This window comes from Panthera onca, chromosome C1, assembly GCF_046562875.1.
Source record: "Panthera onca isolate mPanOnc1 chromosome C1, mPanOnc1 haplotype 2, whole genome shotgun sequence".
Classification (NCBI taxonomy): domain Eukaryota; kingdom Metazoa; phylum Chordata; class Mammalia; order Carnivora; family Felidae; genus Panthera; species Panthera onca.
Genome location: NC_138346.1, coordinates 136,119,745 through 136,142,411, shown reverse-complemented (window position 1 = coordinate 136,142,411; position 22,667 = coordinate 136,119,745). Strand labels below are relative to the sequence as shown.

Below are 22,667 nucleotides of genomic sequence, written 5' to 3'. Positions count from 1 at the left end.
GTATTATACTAAGATTACTGGCTCTTCTAAAATAAATTGCAGAGGGTTAGAGGTAATATTGAGGATTGTGACCTGAATCTCAGAAAGGAAAGGAAAATAAAAATAGGGGATTGGTTATGTAGATTATGGTAGATTCATTTGATGGAATATTCTTTGCCTTACAAATAATTGTATTGATTTTTTCTTCAGATTGCATTAGCAATAGTGAAAGAACATGATCCACAATTCATCATTTCCTTCCAAATTCAGGAAGTCAAAGATGTCCACAATCACAACTATTCAACATTTACTGGAATGCTGTAAGGCAAAAGAAGCAAATAGAAACGTATAAAGTTTGGAAAGGAAGAAGTGAAATATGCAACAGTGTAGGGGGACAGGTACTTTTATACACTAAAGGTGGCCATATTTGTTATTCTCTGTGGAGAGAAATTCGGTCATATCTATCAGTCTTACAAATGCACATTCACATTCATAAGAATTTGTACTGCAAATATTTTCAATTGTAAAATTACATATTATAAAGTTATTCACTTCAGTGTTTTTTCATAAAAGCAAAAGATTGGAAGCAATATAACCTTTAATCAATAAATTACGGTACATCCATATCATGGGAAATATATAGCTCCATAAAGGAAGTAGAACATTTTATATACTGATGGAAGCCATGATCTCCAAAATGTATGACTATGCCATGATTTAATTTTTCCATCCCAATGAATATGGATATTTGGGTACCAGAGTTTTGCTATTATGAGCAGTATTTTCCCCAAATTCTTGTCCTTATCTTCATGGTGCTCAAGTGGGTATTGCTGCTATTGGGTATATACCTAGGACTTTAACTGCTGGATCATAGTGAATGTGAATGTTCAAATTTATAAGATAGAGCGAAATTGTTTTCCAAAGTGACTGTGCCCATTTATACTCTTACTACAACTGTACAAGGTTTCCATTGATGTACATCCTCACCAACACACTGCTGTATAAAATCTCATTATGGTCACAATTTATACTTCCCTGACTACTAAATGCCATAGTTTAATATATAAAGATTGTCCAATTAAATAAAATACAAAATCCTGTGTATTGTTTATAAGAGGCACACCTAACATAAAAATAGGAAAAAATGGAAGGTATAACATAGAAAAAGATCCACGCCTAGATTTATACCCAAGAGAAATGAAAACGTATGCTCACAGACAAACTTGCACATGAATATTGAGGTTGCATTATTCACAATAGCCAAAAAGTGGAAACAAATGGCTGTCAACTGACAATGGATAAACAAAATGTGATATATGCATACAATGGAATATTACTCCCCCGAAAAAGGAATAAGTACCGATACAGGCTACATTGTAGATGAACTTTGAATGAAAGTATACTAAGTGAAAGAAACCAGACACAGAAGACCATGTATATGGGATCCATAGAGAAAAAAAAAAAAAAGTAGATTAGTTATATCCAGGGGCTTTTCGGAGGTGGAAATGGGGAGTGACTTCTAAGGGTACAAAGTTTCTTCTCTGAGTGATGGAAATCAACTTTTGAAATAAATCAACCCATGACAAAGCAAGGAAGACATGTTTACATCTAAAGAACAGAATGTAATAAGTATAATACATCTTGAAAATATAAAAATAAGAATAAATGCTTTAACAGAATGTGAAAGAAGGAAATGGAGGTGTAGAGGAAAGAACACCAAAAGCCACATCTTCAAAGTGGGGAGTCATAGATACTGTCTCTATTTTATGGAATGAGAACTAGAGACTTAAGTATTTGTTTAAAGTTCTAAAGGTAATCAAGAGAGAAACTAAAACTAAGAATATAACTCTAGAAGGGTGTAAGTGAATTTGAGCATCATCTTTCATAATGAAGTTCCGTAGATTATGCCTAAAGTTGATCAATAATAACCCCCCTTGAACAAAAAAACAGGAACAAAGGTGGCAACTATTGAAAACAAAATCCTGTCACTTCTAGAGTGACAGAAAAGGGGCAGAGAATGCTGCTTTTCATTATTAATCTCCTCTAAATTACTAATTTCTTTAAAAGTATGCAGTGCAAAAAAAAGAAAACTATGCAATGTGTGAGAGAGAGACAGGGGTGGGAGAAAAACTCCATTACAGAGGAAAAAATGTTTACAATTTTAGGATGGATATATAATTTCCAATATTCAGCAAATTATTAGGAGAGGGTCCCTATTTTTAAGCAATGCCTGCACAATTAGCATAGGAACAGGTTGCAAGAGCTTTTTGCCAGCAAGAAACCTTGGCATACAGGTGCTGCTAATCCAAACCCCTAGGTACATCACAGTGAACCTACAATTTATTGTCTCAGATTTGAACAAGGTTGAAGTGTTTACCAAATAAGAAAACCTTTTTTAAAACTATCAAGTATCTACATGTGAATGTGTATTTTTTAAACATATATAACCATTCATATGCTAATTAGGTTTCTCAGTTTGCCATTAAACTTGATCCAGCCATCAGTTTTCCTTTCCCAGCAACCAGTTCCCCTTCCAGGAAAACAAGTCAGTAATAACATATGTATTTCTGCTGCTAGCATAGGATTGTGTTCCCTCCAATGACTACCATAACACAAAAGCGCATAGTATGGCAAGGGCATAACTGGGAGAGTCTGCTTTCTAAAGGCAAAAGAAAGCAAAACAAAAAACAAAACAACAAACAAAAACAAAACTAAACTAAAAAAAAAATGCTTAACTTTTACAGAAATCCATCTTCCAGAGGAAGACAATTACATGAATGACTATGAGACCCCAAAAGAGACTTGTAAATTCAATTCCAAGTTCAGTTGTGCATTCCAGCAGATTCAGACCCAGTAAAGGCATCATCAGCAGTCTATTTCCATGTGAAGAATAGGAAAGAAGTGTTTTGGAAAAATACTTACCACTGTCAGAGGACGCAGAAGCTGACATGCCCAAAGTTAGTGATTATCAGCTGAAAGAGGATTTCAGGGAGAATTGTTTTCCATGTGGCTCCAGATGATTAAAATCCTCAGTCAGACTTGTAACCAAAGTGAAATGTAATGTCAGCCTAGTTCTAATTTTAGATCTTGGACAAAGCTGAGAATAGCAAGAATCACATGGAGCTTCTGTGCAAAGGATCAAGTGATAACGTATGTGCATGCATTCTGTACACTGCAAAATGCTGTATATGGGGTGTTATAAAACTATCAGGCAGAACTATTTGTAAGCTGCAGATATAAAGAACTCCTATTGAAAGTCCTTCCATTTTTCATGACTTACACATTTTGAATATTTAATAGAATTTATCTGTTCCCAGCAGAGAAACTTGAAAACTTGAGAATGTACGGCACAACAAAAACCCTACGTGGTAAACGATAGATCTGTAAATATTTAAACTAAAGGTAAATGCTTCAGAAAAGAAGAAAAGTAAAGATATAGAATAGTATGGGTAAAAAAGGAGCCCCAAGCTCCTGCTGCATCCAGGCTCAAATTTAATTCTCTCTCAACCTTTATCTCTTCAGCCTTCATAGGTAGGAGTTAATTCTGGGTTCTTTGAAAATAATTATGGGGGTGCCTGGGTGGTTCAGTCGGTTGAGCATCTGACTTTGGCTCAGGTCTTGAGCTCACGGTTTGTGAGGTCAAGCCCCACATTGGGTTCTCTGCTGACAGCACAAAGGCCACTTTGGATCTTCTGTCTCCCCTTCTCTCTGCCCCTCCCCGATTAGCATGCATGTGCGTTCTCTCTCTCAAAGCCAAATAAACATTAAAAAAATATTTTTTGAGTTGGTAATATAAGCACATGGACCAAAATTCAAAAGATAATGAATCCTCACCTAAGCCCACCTCTAGTGATTTAGTTCTCTTCTCTGAAGGCAGTCACTATGGCCACTTATTTCTGAGCCCTCCAAAGGTGGTCTGTGAAGTTACAAACATAAATATGCCTACATTCATGAAAAGCACACACACACATGCCATCACACACATACACACAAAATGCTAGCATACTATGTATATTTCTCTATACTGTGTTTTCTTCATTCAGAATATCTTGGAAATTGTTTCATATTAGTATAGAGTTATACCATCCTTTTAAATGACTACATAGCATTCTGGTGTGTAGGTGGACCATCATTTGTTTAGTTATTTGGACACTGGAAATTTTAGTGCTTTTATTAATTTTTAAAAATATTTTTAATGTTTATTTTTTGAAAGAGAGAAAGAAAGAGAATGGAGGAGGGGCAGAGAGAGATCACGACCCGAGCTGGTCAGACACTTAACTGACTGAGCCACCCAGGTGCCCCAATTTTAGTGCTAAAAGCACTTAAAAAATGCCTGATTATTCCATAGAAATTCTCTAATGCTTCTGTAACAAATAAACTCAGAGTTATGGGGCCACTTAAGACCACAGAAAGAGCAAAGATCACAGAACCTGAACTCTAATCTCCTGTCCAGAGTGTCTGTACCATCACATACAATGGCTTCCCTGAATATGTTCATGCAGCAACATTAAGGTGCTGGGAGGAGTTTTGCTTCTGTTAAGAAAAGTACTAAATTGTCTCTTTGGAAACAATTTAGATTTATCTCTCCCTTTAGCACTGTCTACCATTACATTTTAATTTGACAGTATTTCTATGAAATCCACAAATTCCAAGGTTCTCTCTTTCCCTTTTCTAGCTTATTTCCTATGCTCTCATCTAAAGAGGCAATACAAATATAAAGTGAGACCAACTTAGACATTGTTGAAGTGACTTAATCTAGAGAAATGTCAGGGAAAGTGGAAAAAAAAAGTGAATGGATTCACAAGCTATTTATGAAGCATTTTAGACAGAATTTCAGTGATTTGGGGACATAGTGGGTGAGAGAAAAGGAAGAGACAAGGCACTGTATAGTGCCCTCTCATAGTCTGATCATCCTTCACGTTAGTGAGCTCCACTTTGCCAAAGTAGAATTAGGGGGAAAAGTCCCAACCTCCCTTGCTACAGAACTGAGGAATGTGACTAAGGTTCTACTAATCATGTACTTTGATTTAGAAGCAAAGAATGTGGGGAAACTGGCTGGGTGGCTACAGTTCATTTTTGCTGGTCTGACTACAGCAGAGGCAATATATTCTAGGGTTAGTTTTAACAGCAGGAGTTTCCTGGCCACAATGGATGCAGCTGGTTCTGGGGGCAACCACAGCAGCTCCCTTACCAGGCCAGTTCCGTTGTATAGTTCCAGGACTTGTTTGATGAATACCCCTTCTTACACAAACATGCCAGGGAGATTTCCATCATCTGTATGTAAGAAATGGGTAAGAAACAGATATTGCTATTTTAACTATTTCTTGGTGTATTTGCAAAAATATGCTTATGCTATTTTTTCATGTACTGATTAGGGAATCATCTATTGACTTCATACCATAGAAGATGAGAATTCTGTGGTCTTAAACCACCTACTCAGTAACATACATTTCCCCTCCTCCAGTCCTCCCAATATAACATAATTTTTGTTAAATTGGTAGTGTTTATTACTATGTAAATGTTATTCATAGCTGATCCAAATAACAGAAGTAATTACATTCATTTCTTTTTGTACTTTGTGGGTTTTTCTGGAGTTGTGTCCCTTTCTATTTGATTTTCTGTGTACCTATCACTGTATTTTTTATGCTTTTCTTTTCCTCCAACCAGATTTATTGAACAAAATTCTGTACACAAAGTGACCTAGATCTTTCTTACTAATATTTTGACAAGTCAATCTGTTGAGGGTCCAAAAGTGGCTTACTGTAAAATTAATAGAAAAGTGCCCAATGCACACTAAATAAATGGCCTAACGACTGGAACTTTAATAGTTCTATAAGATAATTAGCATAGGTAGGATTGAACCCTGATGACAGGCTGATATAGAACTGATAGGGGACGTCAAGAGGCCATTTTGTGCACTGCCACTGTGATGCCATCATTTTCCGGGATCAGAATGTTCCCAGTATCTGGTTCTAGACACACCACCAGAATATCAGTGGGGACTGAGGTTAGCTTAGCTGCTTGCTGGGCTAGAACAATGATCAAACAGTTATCAGCCCAGCACGTTTATTGGACTGGGCCCCACGGCAGCCCCGATCAAGCCCTCATGAATCTGTGCCATAGGACCCCAACAATGAATGGATTCCTCATTGTGTCTTCCAAGGGCTGCTCTAAGGTCATCTCCATCGTGTCTGCCATGAGCCCTGGCCCACATCTTTATATACTTGAATATCCTTGCAAAAGTCACATACTCCCTTGGCACCTCAGTTTATTATTGGCAAAATGTAGATAAAAATAAGAGTTCTTCATGGGTTTTTGTGAGGATTAAATGAGTTAATATACAAAAGAACTTGCACAGTGCCTGAACACAGTAAGTATTCAAAAAAGGTTAGTCTTATTACTACCCTCCAACAGTAAAGCCAAGAAAGGAGAAGATGGGAATGGATATGATTGCCATATGATCATAGGAAGAAGGTTAGCTGTGAAAGGATTTTCTTCAGAGACTGAGACAAAAATCAAAGAAAAGACAATTTTACAGAGGAGAGGTAAATCTTAACTGTGTGAAGCATGAAGCCATTTAAGTATCTCATTGTATAATGTTGCACAAATTGCTTTATCTTCTCCTTCTATTGTTGTGGGTTTTCCAGCTGCTTGGTGCCCAGGTTTGCATTCTGAGGTCCCACAGGGATATATTTCATCAGAATCCATGGCCCTGGGGCCCCTGGGTAGCTTAGTCAGTTAAGTGTCCAACTTCAGCTCAGGTCATGATCTTACAGTTCATGGATTTGAGCCCCATATCAAGCTCTGTGCTGACAGCTCAGAGGCTGGAGCCTGCTTCAGATTCTGTGTCTCCCTCTCTCAAAAATAAATAAACATTTATTTTTAAATTAAAAAAAAAAATTTTTTTTAAATTAAAAAAAAAAAAAAAAAAAATCCATGGCCTTGACTGACTACAATTGCAATGCTTGTATTTAGAAAAAGGAAACAAATCTAGAAAAACACCAAGCGGAATGGTCAGGTAAGAGAGGGTATAAAAGCACATCACAGGGATGCTTGGGTGGCTCAGTGTGTTAAGCATCTGACTCTTGGTTTTGGCTCAGGTCATGATCTCGCTGTTTGTGAGTTCGAGCCCTGAGTTGGGCTCTGTGCTGACAGTGTGGAACCTGCTTGGGATTCTCTCTCTCTCTTCCTCTTTCTCTGCCCCTCTCCAACTCATGCTTTTCTCTCTTGCTCTCTAAATAAATAAACTAAAAAAAAAAAATGCACATTACAAATAAAGTGTCATTCCAAAGAACTCAAAGCAGGATCTTGAAGAGATATCTGCACACATGTTCAATGCTTCATAATTTACAATACTCAAGAGATAGAAGCAACCAAAATACCCACTGACAGATACATAAAGGAAATGTGGTGTATACACACAATGGAATGTCACACAGCTTTCCAAAAGAAGCAAAATTATGTCACATACTACAACATGGAATGAACTTGAGAACATTATGCTATGTGAAATAAACCAGTCACAAAAGGACAGTCAATACTGTATGATTCTACTCATGTGAAGAGGCTAAAGTAGTCAAAATCATACAAACCCAAAGTAGAAAGGTGGTTCATAATATGAGGAAACATGCATGATACCCTGTTACAAGAAAGAAAAAGATATAGCCTTTTTATTCTCTTCAGGCCTTCACCTGACTGGATAATGCCCACCCACACTGGGGAAGGCAATCTACTTTACTCAGACTATGGATTCAAAGGTTAATTTCATCCTCTCACAGACACACCCAGAATGTTTGGCAAATGTCTAGGCACCCAGTCAAGTTCACACATAAAATCAGCCATCACAGTAGGTATACCTATTTAATGCACAAATAAAGCTTAAAAAGAGAGGGAGAGACTTTGTCAAAGACATACTGCTGAAAAAGCGGAGCTAAATTCCAACTCAGAAGGATTTGGCTCCTAGACTTGGACCATTGGGTCATTCTACTTCCTTTTAAAAACAGGTTTATGGAAGTCACACAAAATTACATTTGTAGTGGACACCAACAATATCAAAGCAATTTTATTATTGCTTAACACATCTTTAGAGGGGCAGTGAATAGAGACAGGAAGGAACAGGGGGAACTGAGATTCAGGCTACATAATTCCATTTCTTTTTCACTCTATTCCATCATGACCTGTGCTAATACATAGGCTTACATTTAGAGAAAGATTATAATGGTTTTAAACATAGAACACTAAAGATAAAGTAGTTATTACTCTGTTTTTAAAGGCATGTTTTTTTTTTAATTTGCTGATTTATTTATCTTATGTCATCTCTACGCCCAATGTGGGGCTCAAACTCACAACCCTGAGATCAAGAGTTGAACACTCTTCTGATTGAGCCAGCCGGGTGCCCCTAAAAGCATGATTATATCAGACCTAGAGCATTTTCTTTTACAAAGTGAAATAGAACAGTCGAACTACTGATCATTTAGTCAAGCTTCTTCCCATAAATTCTAACACTACAGTACTATAAGGAATCATATCAAGCATAGAAGCATCTGCTTTGTGTGACCCATTTATTCAAATAAGAAAATAATGGAACATAGGGAGAAACAATGGAAAATAAGAGTATACTACTTTGGGATTTTAATCCGTAAAGCCCTTTTATGACTCCTTAGAGTCTTTTTAAAATTTTTTAAATTTTATTTTTTTAAGTGCTTATTTTTGAGAGGGAGAGAGAGCTCACATGCACAAGCAGGAGAGGGGCAGAGACAGGGAGAGACAGAGAATCCCAAACAGACTTCATGCTGTCAGCACAGATGCCCCATGTGGGGTTTGAACTCATGAACTGTGAGGTCATCACCTGAGCTGAAACCAATAGTCAGACACTTAACCAACTGAGCCACCCAGGCGCCCCTCCCTAGAGTCTTTTAATAAAACAAAATGTTAGTTGTCAGAATGGAAGGCTTTGAAGCAGAAACACCATGTAACTAGAGTTCCAAGAAACATAAATATGAGCCTTGCCCTCATCAGATAAAAAATTTTCAGTGTTAGGAATTCTCTTTCAGAGATAGAATTTGAAGCCTCTGTAATTGTACTTTGTTTATATCTTTTCCTTTTTTTTTTTTTTTAATGTTTACTTATTCATTTTGAGAGACAGAAAAGCAGAGAGAGTGCACATGAGCAGGGAAGGAGCAGAGAGAGAGAGAGGGAGGGAGAGAATCCCAGGACAGAGCCTGACACAGGCCTCAATCCCACAAACCGTGAGATCATGACCTGAACTAAAATCAAGAGTTGGTTGCTTAACCTATTCAGCCACCCAGGTGCCCCTTAAACAAGAATATTTTAAAACTGATTTGTTGAGCTGTAGGGTTTTCTGGAACATTGATATTCTTTTATGTGAAAATGTTCCATTAAGGTCGTGTGTGTGTGTGTGTGTGTGTGTGTGTGTGTGTGTGTATGTACAAAGGGATGGAAAGTAGACAACATGATTGCTAAACATTGCCAATGTGGAGTCACTATTTTCCACATTTTGATACTTCTATTAGGAAATTACAGCTGCATACTAACTTGCACCACTTGGTCCAACAAAATAGGGACATTTCCTCCAAGATGATAGGAAACACTATTAGATACCAAATACCTTTCCCCTGGAGCTCAAGTTCTCAGATTCTAGCCAGTCTCACATGACTTCTGCCGCATGACCCCACTGAGTTTCAGTCTCTAATAACTGACATATTTAAGTTACTAAAATGGCTGAGAAAAAAGTTTAGCTTTAAATGCGAATTATTTCTTTTTTCTATCATTAAATATATGTTTCATAACCAAAAATTAATGTATTTAACTAAGAATAAAAATGTACTTCTGACCTTAGGATTTTGTGCTGGCTGTCATTTTACACACACACACACACACACACACACACACACACACACACAGCATTTCACTAACCTAATCAACAGTGGAGACACTAGAAATTAGTGTATTCAGACACTCATTTATTCTGTAGCCTATGGGGAATGGGCCAGAAACTAGAAGGTCATTTGAATTTGAGTTTAAAATCTTCATTTGAGAAAAGCATGCTGTGAGTCTAATATGTAATTTAGCAAACAAAATACACATGAACAAAACATCATTTCTCTTATGAATAAGTTGGTGCTATAGTTTTCTTGTGTAAAGAATGTTCTCACAGGAAATATAAAACCTAAGCAGTAATCAGAATATTTTTCAACTTTCTGGGGCAATTTAAACCTCAGAACCACAGAATAGAAGCCACTGCAGTCTTGTTTCAAAAGAAAAAAACAAAAACAAAAGAACAATACCCCTCCTATATCCACCAAATAAGAACCCCAAAACTGCACTTTCAGTCAAATGAGGTATTTTGGGCCACATAACAAAAAGATACGTTCTTTCTTTTTTTATTTTTATGCACTGCTTTTCAGTTCTACAGAAATAAAAGCTATGCCAAACTTTTAACTCTTTAACTGCATAATTCTATATGAATTACATAATATTTTGTTTCTAGGATGGAGACCCAACTTTTGAGGACATATTGTATACATTTCAAAAGACAACTACAAAAATTGTTTTTTCACATTTCCACAAATACTATGCAATTACTAAACCTGTAACATCTAGTAAAGAGAGAAGCTGTGAGAAATGACAATGCATTTAGAAAAAATTACAACCCCCCCAACATCTTTTGTAAATACCATTTTATTACAATTAGAGTGCATTACATTTATATATCAATATTTTTCATTTTCACAACCTTATTAGGGAAACTAGTGCAGTAAATGACAATGGTGGTTTTAAAAACAAACCAATGGGAGCCCTTCTAAGCTTGTGACAGAAACATAATGGGACCAAAGCCAGGTTCTTGTGCAATTTGTAAAGCCCTCGGTTTGCAGTTATTAGTGCGGCGACTTAGCTCATCGAGGACTCTGTGTCGCATTTGAATAACTAATGTTTCAAATTATTAGTCATTCTGATTTATATTCATCCCTGCAGTTTCCATTAATTTAATTACCCCTGCCATCAACGTAGTTGCTTTTGTTACTGCAGTTTGAACTCTGGCTTCCTTTTCCCAGGAAATTAATTTGTTAGGTTTTTCCAGATGATTGCACTCTTGCAACTTCCACACAGATTTTATAACCTTGATTTTTTTACTTTTCTTTTTGCCACATTTTTAGAACTATTTAACACATGTTTAGAACATATTAAGAAGCTTCCTGCAGCAAACTTCAAATGACATAGCTTACCCCAAGTTTAGCACAGCCTGACGGTTCCTCTGGAAATACAGACGGGTGGAGGCTTTGGGGCTTGCTGGAGGGACTCGGCCTCCCCCTCCTCAGCCTGGGATTAGCTTGAACCCTTTTTTGACCATCCCGACTTTGCCTCTTATCTAACCTAAATTCTTAATCTCCCACCTGTTCTCATTTCTGTCCTTTCTCTTGTCAAGGCCCAGAGCAGCTGTTCTCAATGCTTTGTGTTGTAACATTCCACATGATACTCAGTAAAAGCCTGAGTATCTCTTACTCTTGCTCGTGATTGGGTTTTGTGTCTCTCCTCTGGACCATCTCCAAATTCTCCTGCTCAGTTCTAGCAAGCTGGCCTAGAGTTCTCTCACAAGGGTCTGACTAGCACAAGAATTAGCTCGTGGTTAAAACCCTTCGGCTCAGGACTGCAACTGCCTTATAATGAAGTCATTTCCCTTTCATTCTGAGCTTGCAGTCATCAAGGGTTAATGCTACCTTCAGTGTTTGCCTAAATGGTAATGCTTTCTGGAACGGAAAAGAGCTGTGGTAATTTTGTGGGGATAACAATGATAACATGAGTCACCTGAGGGTTTAGCGTAAATAATTCAGAGTTGACCTGGTCTCTCTGAAACACATGATGACCTTGAGACACAAAAGAGTGAAAATGAGTGCCTAGAGCTCAGGAGAGTGATGGGGGTAGAGAGAACTATTTAGGAGACATCTGGGAGACAGGTGTGGCCAAACCTTTTGCCGAGCACACTGTGATTACAGGTGAGCAGCTGGGAAGGAAGCCAGATCACAAGGAGTTCAAGACCATCCATTCTAAAAGTTAGGCAAAGGCAAGAAGGAACAAGACAGGAGTGTGTTCGTGCAGAGGCAGGTACAGGTAAAGCTAACAATGTGAGAACGGAGTGTTTTGAGCCTTCTCTTAGGTAGAGGGAAATTGGCTTTAGAGAAATAGAGAATTTCTTGGGGGAGGAGATTATTTTAAAAATAAGAACAGTTCAGGACACCTGGGTGGCTCAGTAGGTTGGGCATCTGACTCTTGATTTCAGCTCAGGTCATGATCTCACAGTTGTGGGTTCGAGCCCCACGTCAGGCTCTGAGCTGACTCTGAAGCCTGCTTGGGATTCTCTCTCTCTCCCTCTCTCTCTGCTCCTCACAAGTGTGCACCTTCTCTCTCTGTCCCAAAATAATAAACTTTAAAAAAAAAAGTAAGAACAGTTCTCTCCCTATATTTATTAGGGCAGCACGATTCAATAGCATTTTCTATGGTAATGGAAATATTCGATGTCTGTAATGTCCAATATGGTGCACACTAGCCACATATGGCTCTTCACATTTAAATTTCAATTAATTCAAATGAAATAAAGTTAAAATTCAGCTTCCCAGTTATACTAGCCACATTTGAATTGCTCAATAGCCACAATAATTAATTGAAATTTAAGTGTGAAGAGCCACATGTCGCTAGTAACTATTGCATTGGAAAGCTCAGAGTTAGGGTTATTACTACCTAAAGTAAAAGATTAATCTGAAAATACCAGTGTCTTCAAACAATACAAGTTATTTCACCTGTATCACATGCAAACCAATCAGTACTGGGGTGTGGTGGTGGGGACGCTTTATCACCACCTAGTCATTTGGAGATGCTTGTTTCTTCCATCTTGTGTGGCTGCCACCTTCAACATAAAGTCCTCAAGGTTGCTGTGGAGAGGAAAGAGAGGGAGTAGTACAGAGGATCTCTTGGGAGGTTCTATGGGCCACATTTAGAAATGGTTACATCACTTTACCTTCTCCAATGGCTAGAAATAAATCACATGGCCCTACGTAACTGCAGGCTAGGCTGGAAAATATTTAACCATGTGCCCAAAAAGAAAAGGAAACAGGTTTACAGACATACGACATTACCCTGATACATTTATCAACAAGAAAAAAAATTAAATTTGCTGAGAGTTCTGGGATCAGTCTCCAATAACTTCTCCATGAGGAACTGGAAATGAATCTTAACCAGCGTGCTGGAGACGTGCATCTGGTACAATTCTAGATGTAAGGAAGAGACTAAAAGATCAAAATGGGCCCATGGGATTAAACATAAAACAAGGATCAGGAGGAAGAAATGGAATTAAAATAGAGAGTAGGAAGTGTGGGTTTTGCTGAGAGAGAATCACATCTTCCTCCAAAAGGAAAACAAAGGGAAAGTGTGAGAATATAGAGATTTTGAGGTGAAAAGGGGAGAAATGACAGAACCTTGGGTTGAATCACTTTGTGTTCTCTGAAGACAGAAGGAGGAGCTGTCTGCTGGGTACAACAGGGCTGGGGAGCGATTTGTGTAGGTGCTTAAATGAAGGGAAGAGACTTGGCACAGGTACTGTGAAGAATGGCTGAGGCCTTTGCTGAAGAATCTGGAAGGAATCAGTTTAACCTGAAGACCATGATCTCTCATAGGATGTCAGGTAAATTGGAATGCATATCTTCTTTTTCTCTTGATAGATATCCCTATGGTAAGCCATAGCATCCTGTTAATCTTGTTTTTTTCATAGCAATGGACTTGGAAAATATAACTTAAACTTTTTCCTTCTGCCATAATTAATATACCAGTATAAGCGTAAAACATCAAAGCTAGTGAATAAATTAGCATGCAAAATTTTCAAGAAAGATGAATAGAAAATACCGAAGCTAGTGATTCATATTTTGACATCGGATGAATTGTCAACACTGCATCATTTGATATTTGAGAATCACATTACTTCTTGTTACTAAAACTAGGAAGAAAATACAAATATTCTTTCTCGGAGATATTGAAAAATCTTGGAATCACAACCAATAGTTTAATATTATCTTCTGTATTTACCTCTTACTCCCTATTCTACCTCTTCAACTTCCTCTGTACCCATGGTCTTAAAGAGATCTCTTAGAAAACATTCATTATTGGGGTGCCTGGGTGGCATCAGACTTCAGCTCAGGTCATTATCTCACAGCTTGTGAGTTCCAGCCCCACGTTGGGCTCTGTGCTGACAGCTCAGAGCCTGGAGCCTGCTTCGGATTCTGTGTCTCCTTCTCTCTCTGTTTCTTCCCCACTTGTCTCTGTCTCTCAAAAATAAACAGAAGAAAAAAGAAAACATTCATTATTTAATATGAGGTGGGGTGGGAGGGCAATATCTCACTTTATTTGGTTGACTTTTATTTTTTAATCTGCCCAGATGTTCTTCCAGATCTCCTTTCTTATTAGTCCATGTGCATTGGGGCTGACTGATTTCCAGGCTCTAAAGGTGACCGTTAAGATCCAAGCCTGGCCAATCAGGCCATTATACTCCCCTGCCCACATTAATGGGCATGAACCAAGCCAGACCAATCTAAATTTCCCTTGAGATTTTAACTGGAAACAATGTGAGTTCTGAGGAATGTAAGTCTGGGTACTTGTAGGCATCTTTGTCAACACACTGGGACAGCTTGACCTGAGAATGAGGTCAACATGAGGCAAAAAAGATCCAATAGTTACAGAGTGACGAGACAGAGATACAGAGACAGAGGCAGACAGGGACAGCAAAACAGAGACAGTCTGGAATTTATTAAGTCCCTGGATCCAGCCATACCTGAAACCGATGCCCCTGAGGATTTCAGTTATATGAATCGAGTTCCCTTTGTAACATAACCTAGTAAGAATTAGGCTTTTGCTACTAATAGTGGAGAAGGTCCTGACAGTTAAGCTTTAAAAGTAAAGGTTCAGGCTGAAGAGGAGAGAAATTTGAACAATGGAATGCAACAAGTAGTCCCTGCATTTTTATCTCCCTCAAATCTTTGACCTTTTTGATAATGGTACTTATGACATGTCCCAGGGGACAAGAGTAGAAAAGAAAACAAAAGAAATGAAACCGCTTTCTGAATTGCTGAGAAAGCTCAGAGAAGACCTGGAGAAAGATAATGTAAAATCTGGGCTTTGTCAGGCAATTCACTTGATAGTGTCTCAACTCAATACTACTGCCTATTGGTTACTGGATTAAGTCAGACAAGTTGGTCAGAGTTGTGTTAAGATGTAAGGGGATTCACATGGGTTGAGCGTCAGTTTGCACATTAGTGGCTATGTGACATTAAAAAATTGTTATATATCTTATGGTCTTCTGTAACCAGAAATGGATAAAATATCTTCTGTGGCAGAGACAGCAATTATCCCCTAATATCCATTATTTCCTTCACCCATAGTAACAAAATATTTAGCTAAGCACATGCCTTCTCATTTCCCAGTCTCCTTTGCAGCTAGGTGTGGCCATATGACTAGGTTATAGTTATAATCATGGGATGCAAGGAGCACTGTCCACTGTAGATTTGGGGAATCTTCCTTAAGAGACAACTGATCATATGGTTAGTCATTTAAAAGTCTGCAAATGCCATTAATAGGGAATTGGTTAAATTATGGTACATCCTCCCATAACCCTCCCAGACAGAATTAGCAACATTTATTAGACACCCTCATAGCACCTTGTTTTTCTCCCCAGTTAGACATGTAATGATATTTTACTTTTTAGAATTATTTAATACCTGCCTCCTCTATTTGACTGTAAATTAATGAAGGCAGGGACCATGAGGGCAGGTATTCTATGCCCAGTGCTTAGCACCATGCTGAGTATACAGTAGATGTTTAATATCAAATGTCTAACAAACACACACAGAATATTATGCAGCCACTTAAAAGTATGATAATGTAGAATTGTTTATTGACATGTCAAGTTACTTGTGATATAATGTTAAATTAAAAAATCAAATTATAAAATAGTAGATAAAGCATGATCTCATTTTTATAAAAAGAATAGCTATGTATACAGATACCTTGATCAAAATGTTAATAGTGGTATGATCATGGATGATTTCATTTTCTTTTTGACTCTTTGTACTACCTAAATTTAAAAAATAATAACATTCATTTGATCCATTATTTTCTAATTTACAGGTCATTTTCATTTTGAAAAAAAATCAAGCAGATTTAAAACAACCTTTTTTCTCACAAAATTTCACTTGAACATATAGTAATCAATTAGAAAACATTAGAAGCAAGCTGGATTTCTGAATGCAAATCAAAACATTGGATTATATTCACCTTGATGCTATTTCTGATTAAAGTGGGCCTCTTACAAAATGATCATTATGATACTTTCATTTCTGTATGAGATTTATTATTTTAATGTCCATAATTACTCATTAGACTCTTCTCTCTCTTGTTATGCACATTCCTTCTTAGGATATGGAGAATGGAATACATCTTAATTTCTTATTCTATTCTATGTTTTAGCTGAAGACAAGAAAGATAAAAAATAGTTAAAAGGCAATGGACTTCTAAATGTAAGACAATGTCAGCGGCTGCTACATTTAAAGCACTTCTCTTACATGAGGCAAGTTTGCAGAGGTGGTTTTTTTCCTAACAACACACCAAAAAGTTACCAATTCTAAAAGAATATTCATTTTAAGCAAACACTTTTGATAGCCTTACTGGTTATAAAACTATAACTGGGATTTTTTTTTTTTTTTTTTTTTTTTTTTTTAAATAAGCTCTATGCCCAAGGTGGGGCTTGAACTCATGACCTCAAGATCAGGAGTCACATGCTTTTCCGACTGAGCCAGCCAAGCACCCCTATAATTGGGCATTTTTAAGATTAGCTTATAATTTTCTCTTTTAAAAGATATTAGTTTATATAAACAAGACATTTACAGATAATCTCTACAAAGCAACATAACCGTGGATATCTTAAAAGTTTAAGTATAATTGCACTTTTTTATACAACAGTTAGCATTATTGTGGGGAAATGAAAGATACTTTTGTGTGTAAATTCCATTTCCCAACTAAGTGTAATTGAAAAGTTTCATTAAGGGGCAATCTAAAATTAAAAGAGGAAAAGAAAAAAAAATAGGGTAAATACCAGATATTGCAATCTGTCTTTTAGTAACGTTAATTTCGTTGTTCTTCCTAGTTTCAGTCCATGGACACAAAGACCTCAGCACCATAGTAAGAAGTCACACTATGACCTACAAAATGTGACAGCCCCGGGAGAACTATTACACCGTTATTCATTTTCTGTAAAATGTCTAACAGAACGGAGATAAATATTGTGCCTGGGAACCTGAATCACACAATACAAATCATTTATAATACAAATTGTGACGAAGAACGTGTGCTGTGCAGCGAGGCTCTACATGTTCTTTGGACGCTGAAAAAGTTCAATGACGCCTTATACTCTTCATTTCAGATCTAGGAGCATAAAAGCTGGGTTCTCTAAGTAGGATTTCCACAAATTAGAGAAGCGTGACATTGTAGCACCATCGATAATTCTGTGATCAGCTGACCAGCTCACGTTCATTATCTGTGCCTTAAACACTTCTCCTTTCTCGTTAAATCGGGGAAGGACCTAGAAATAAGGCAAAGAACAGAGTCAAACTTCACTTGCTCCAAGTACAAGCTCTAGCAACAGCAATGGTGAAAGACTAGGCAACCCCCCTTCCTGTGACAGAAAAGAAAGGGGCATCCCAACGACTTGAAAATTTTTCCCATCTCTGTACCTGCCTCAAGCTTTTCAGTTTCTCCAAGGTACTTCCTGTCTCCTGTATAATTTCCTTATATACAGTAAATCTCTTCTCAGATTTCAATTTGTTTTTAACAGTTATTTATTGAGCAGCTACTATGTGCCAGGTACTCTTCTTGACTCTGGGGCTAAACCAGTGAACAAAGCAAATAACAATCCTTGCCTTCCTGGAGCTAACATTGTATGGAGAAAGAGAGAAAATTAAGATAAATAAGCAAAATATATAGCATGTTAGAGAAAAGTACAAAGGAAAAAATAAAGCCATGTGGAAAGGGGAGAGAGTGTAGGCAGTGGCTAGATGTAGGCAGCATTTTTTGTTTGGCACGGTGGGCAGGGAAAGCTTCACCATCGTTTCCTTACTGAAGGCAGCGAGGAAACAAGCCATATGTATCTTCAAAGAGAGACAGAGGGGAAACATGACTTTGGAGTGTTAGAGGAACAGCAAAGTAGGCAGGGTGGCTGCAGTGGAGGGGCAGGGGTGAGAGGTGGGAGATGAGGTCATGGATGGAGCAGAAAGAAAGTGGGGCACACTGTCAAGGGCAATGCTTCTCAATCTGTTTTTGGTAAATGACTTATTGTTATTAAAAAAATCTTTTTAATACACGGGCACCTGGGTGGCTCAGTTAGTTGGGTGTCTAACTTTGGCTCAGGTCATGATTTTGTGGTTCATGGGTTCGAGCCATGCATCGGGCTCTGTGTTGACAGCTCAGAGCCTGGAGCCTGCTTCGGATTCTGTGTCTCCCTCTTTCTCTGCCCTTCCCCGACTCATACTCTCTGTCTCTCTCTCAAAAATAAATAAATTAATTAAAATAAAATAAAATAAAATTTCTAATCCATTGCAAGCTATTTTTAAAAAATATAGTAAAAGTAAATTACTAAAAGAAAATTTTAAAAGATATATAAAACGCAAGCCCTAACTTCTTGTATTAGATTCAATACACCAAAAATCACCTGTCAAACTGCTGTGAAAGCATCTAAGCCCTACTCTCCCTTTCTGTACTGGTGTCCTCACAGTCTGGATACAACATTCATGGCCTCACATGGGTACCTGATCACACTTCGTAGCACCAGTGGAAGGCCATATAGGCCACTGCAGCTACTTTGGCTCTGATCTAAGTGAGGTGAGAAGTTATTGGAGGTTTCTGGGCAGAATGGTCATTTACTGAAAGGGGAAAACTTCAGGAGGAGTAAGTTTGAGAGTGGGGGGTGGTGAGGAAAGGAACAGGAAACTCAAGATGCCTAATTAGATATCCAATCAGGATATATGAATTTCCAGATCAAAGGAGAGATATAAACTTGAGTGTCATCAGTATATAAATGGCGCTTAAAGCCATAAGATGGGATCAGATAAAGAAAACGGCCAGAAGGGGGCCCAGGAATACCCCACAGCTTAAAGAGAGAATCAAAATCTTCCTTGGGAGATAAGGAAGTTTCAGCAAAGGAGCCTCAAAGGGAATCAGCAGTAGACAGAAGGAAAGTCACAATAGCAAGGTATTCTGCAAAGTCACAGTGAAAGAGGTTTTCCAAGGAAGTGGGATGGCTCAATTGACTCAGGTGCAGCCAATAGGTCAGGGAAGACAAGGACAGAGAACTGAGTTATGTGGGGGTTTTCATAACTTAGACTTTTTGGCAACAAGACGTTCAAAATTTATAGTGAAAACAGAAAATGACAAAGGACAGATGACACTATGAAAGAAAGGGATTGGAGACACACTATTTGTTCCCACCCGACAAATATTAGAAGACTTATACTCCAAGAACTATTCTTCATAGCTTGATGAAATCATGGGTAACAATGATTTGGTAAAAACACACCTATTGAACAGATATCTGCACACCAATGTTCATTGCCGCACTATTCACAATAGCCAAAAAAAGAAAACAACTCAAATACTCATTAGAGATGAACAGATAAACAAAAAGTGATGTACACAAGCAGAGTTTGTTGGGCCAAGGAAACACTTCAGGAGATGGATGGTGGTGTGGTTGTAAACACATGAATGTACCTAATGCCACTGAACTGTACACATTAAAATGGTAAACTTATGTTTTGTAGATTTTACCATAATTACACACACACACACACACAATCCAGAAGAAAATACATCTTATCTTTAAGGAAAAAGAAAAACAAAACTTTCTCAGATAGGTATGATGGCTTGGAAACTGCAGGAAGTCAGAATTCTGTGAGATTCAAATGCTGGGTGGAGAATGGGTGACAGGGAAATTATATTCAGAGACACTCCTGATTTGTAAAGAACAGAGTCTCACTATGTGTTTCTGGATCTCTCTCCCTATCTCCTCTCTATGCTAGAAGGGAGAGTAGATGCTAGGAAAAAGGTATCTTATCTGTAAGAAAGCAAATCAAAGGCTGAATGAGCGACACCTGGGAGGCTCAGTAGGTTAAGCGTTCGACTCTTGATTTTGGCTCAGGTCAGGATCTCACAGTTTGTAGGATCCAGCCCCATGTCGGGCTCTGTGCTGGCAGGATGGAGCCTGCTTCGGATTCTCTCTCTCTCTCCCTCTCTCCCTCTCTCTCTCCCTCTCTCTCTCTCTCTCTCTCTCTGCCCCTCCTCTGCTCATGTGCGCTCTTGTTCTTTCTCTCTCTCAAAATAAATAAGTGAATGTTAAAAAAAAGTTTGAAAATACTGGAAGTGCAATTACAGAGGCTTTATATTCTGTTTTTGGAAGAGAATGCTTAACACTGAAAAATTATTGATCTGATGAGGGCAAGGTTCATATTTATGTTGCTTGGAACTCTAGTTACATGTTGTCTCTGCTTCAAAGCCTTCCATTCAGATAAGTAACATTTTGTTGTATTAAAAGACTCTAACGAGGGGTGCTTGGGTGGCTCAGTTGGTTACATGTCCAAATCTTGGTTTCAGCTCAGGTTCATCATCTCACAGTTCCTGAGATCGAGCCCCACATTGGGCTCTGCACTGACAGTGCAGAATCTGCTTGGGATTCTCTCTCTACCCTTACCCGTCTGTCTCTCTCTCTGTCTCTCTGTCTCTCTCTCTCTCTCTCAAAATAAACAAACATTAAAAGAAAAAAAAAAGGCTGAATGAAAGTATCTGTGGAGGCTTGGATGCCAACACAAAAGTAATACTCATGAAAGACAAGTCCCAGGGATACTCAGTGTGGAAGCATCATAAACATAAAGAAAAAAGGTTCTTCCGAAAGCATGAAGACCAAAATCATAGTCAATGTGGTGATGACATTTAATAATGGTGGTACTGAGATGGAATCCAGGGGCTTACTTCTTTTAACTCTAGTGGTTCTCAACACTGAGTTAATAGGGATGCCCAAGCCCTATCTGCTACACCCCCCAATTGTGATTCAGTTGGTATAGGGTGAGCTTAGGCATTTTTTTCCCAAGGTCCCCACATAGCCAAGGTTAAGAATCATTGCAACCCTTATTCTAGGTCAGTGTCTCCTAAAACATGGCCACAGGTCACTCATGTTGGAACCACCTGGGTTCTTATTTAAAATGTTAAGTTCTGGAAGCTCGGTCCCCAAGGCTAAGAATACTGCAATTTTTTTTTTTTTTTGAAGTTTATTTATTTTGGGAGAGTAAGAGAGAGAGAGAGAGAGAGAGAGAGAGACAGGGAAGGAGAGAGAATCCCAAGTGGGCTCCACACTGCCAGTGCAGAGCCTGATATGGGGCTCGAACCCATAAACCGTGAGATCACGACCTGAGCCAAAACCAAGAGCCAAGACGCTTAACCGACTGAGTCACCCAGGTGCCCCAAGAATACTGCATTTTTAACTAGTACTCTCAACAATTCTTGAACAGAGCGAAGTTTGAGAAAAATTCTCTAAATGGTGTCTCACTGTGCTATAAACAATAAATTTATACTGGCCTACTATTATCTTTGGTATTCGGAAATGAAAATTTTTGATAGAAGTAGATTGGCTATATTTGTGGTTATCCATGATGACTGACATCAGTGCCTGGCATAAACCACGATGGTTGATCCATACACAACAATGCAGATCACCACCATGTTATACACAGAGGCAGACACTAGAATTGCAGGCCTACCTCTTAGGAAGAAATAACTGGCCTACTGAGCCAAATGTTATACTCAAACCTACAAAGCAAGGGAAAAACCGCTGAAATGTCACTCTGTTGTGTTTACTCTCCCAATTTGCTAAGACTCTTTTGCCAGTTAGTTGATAAACATACCTTGATGGATCCGAGAGCCCCAATTGCTACTTCGGGTGGCAGTATCACTGGTTTGGCATAGGTCCCACCAATCTGAAAAAAAAAAAAAAAAAAAGAAAAGGAAAAAGGAAAAGTAGAAAAAGTAAGCTTTTGGGAAACAAATGGGAAATGCAATATTGTATTTTTCATTGAATATATGATCAGAAACCTTAAGTTATGGTTTATGAATTTGAACATTCCTATTACTCACTGATCCGATGTTGGAAAGGGTAAATGTTCCTCCTGTAAGGTCAGTGGTACTGAGCTGACCTGCAGAGCCCAATTTCTGAAGGCGGTTCAACTCAGTGGCGATCTCAAATATAGAGCAGATCTGAACGTTTTTCACATTAGGGACAATCAACCCCTGCTCAGTATCCATTGCTATCCCAATGTTGTGAGAAGCCTAAAAAAAAATTATAGAGTAAGCCTTTTCATAAGTTAACAGAAAAGAAAGGAACAACCTTCACTATCGTATAAAAACAACTGCCAAAAACTGTTTCTACCAGATTGGTGATGATTTAAATAATTTTTAAAGGATTTTAAAAGGATTTTTTTCTAAAAGATAAATTTTTATTGGTAAGAATATAGGGCAACAGGCTATTTCTATACATTACTAGTGGATATATAAGCTGGGGGGTATATAAGATTTTCTTGGGAATATTTATCAAT

General features: G+C 38.1%; 2 protein-coding genes and 1 pseudogene across 4 annotated transcripts in view; all 3 read right to left on the bottom strand.

Moving 5' to 3' along the window:
• The window catches only part of LRRC39 (leucine rich repeat containing 39), a 28,431-nt gene extending 16,965 nt beyond the window's left edge, over positions 1 to 11,466 (bottom strand). The window contains exon 1 of one of the 2 annotated variants that reach the window (XM_060625000.3): positions 11,226 to 11,466. The gene's annotated coding sequence lies outside the window, so the exon portion shown is untranslated. Of the gene's footprint in view, positions 1 to 2,901; positions 3,042 to 11,225 lie in introns of those variants that run through there. The other variant, XM_060624999.3, reaches the window with a different exon arrangement.
• LOC132672704 (ragulator complex protein LAMTOR5 pseudogene) lies at positions 5,878 to 6,165 on the bottom strand (annotated as a pseudogene).
• A 4,439-nt stretch (positions 11,467 to 15,905) lies between the features above and the next one.
• DBT (dihydrolipoamide branched chain transacylase E2) overlaps positions 15,906 to 22,667 on the bottom strand; it is a 53,482-nt gene continuing 46,720 nt past the window's right edge. For both annotated transcript variants that reach the window (XM_078451623.2, XM_078451624.2), the window contains 3 exons: positions 22,210 to 22,401; positions 21,981 to 22,052; positions 15,906 to 17,617 (listed from right to left, as the gene is read on the bottom strand). In XM_078451623.2, coding sequence (XP_078307749.1) covers positions 17,450 to 17,617; positions 21,981 to 22,052; positions 22,210 to 22,401 — 432 coding nt within the window. In that variant the 3' untranslated portion in view covers positions 15,906 to 17,449. The remainder of the gene's footprint in view (positions 17,618 to 21,980; positions 22,053 to 22,209; positions 22,402 to 22,667) is intronic.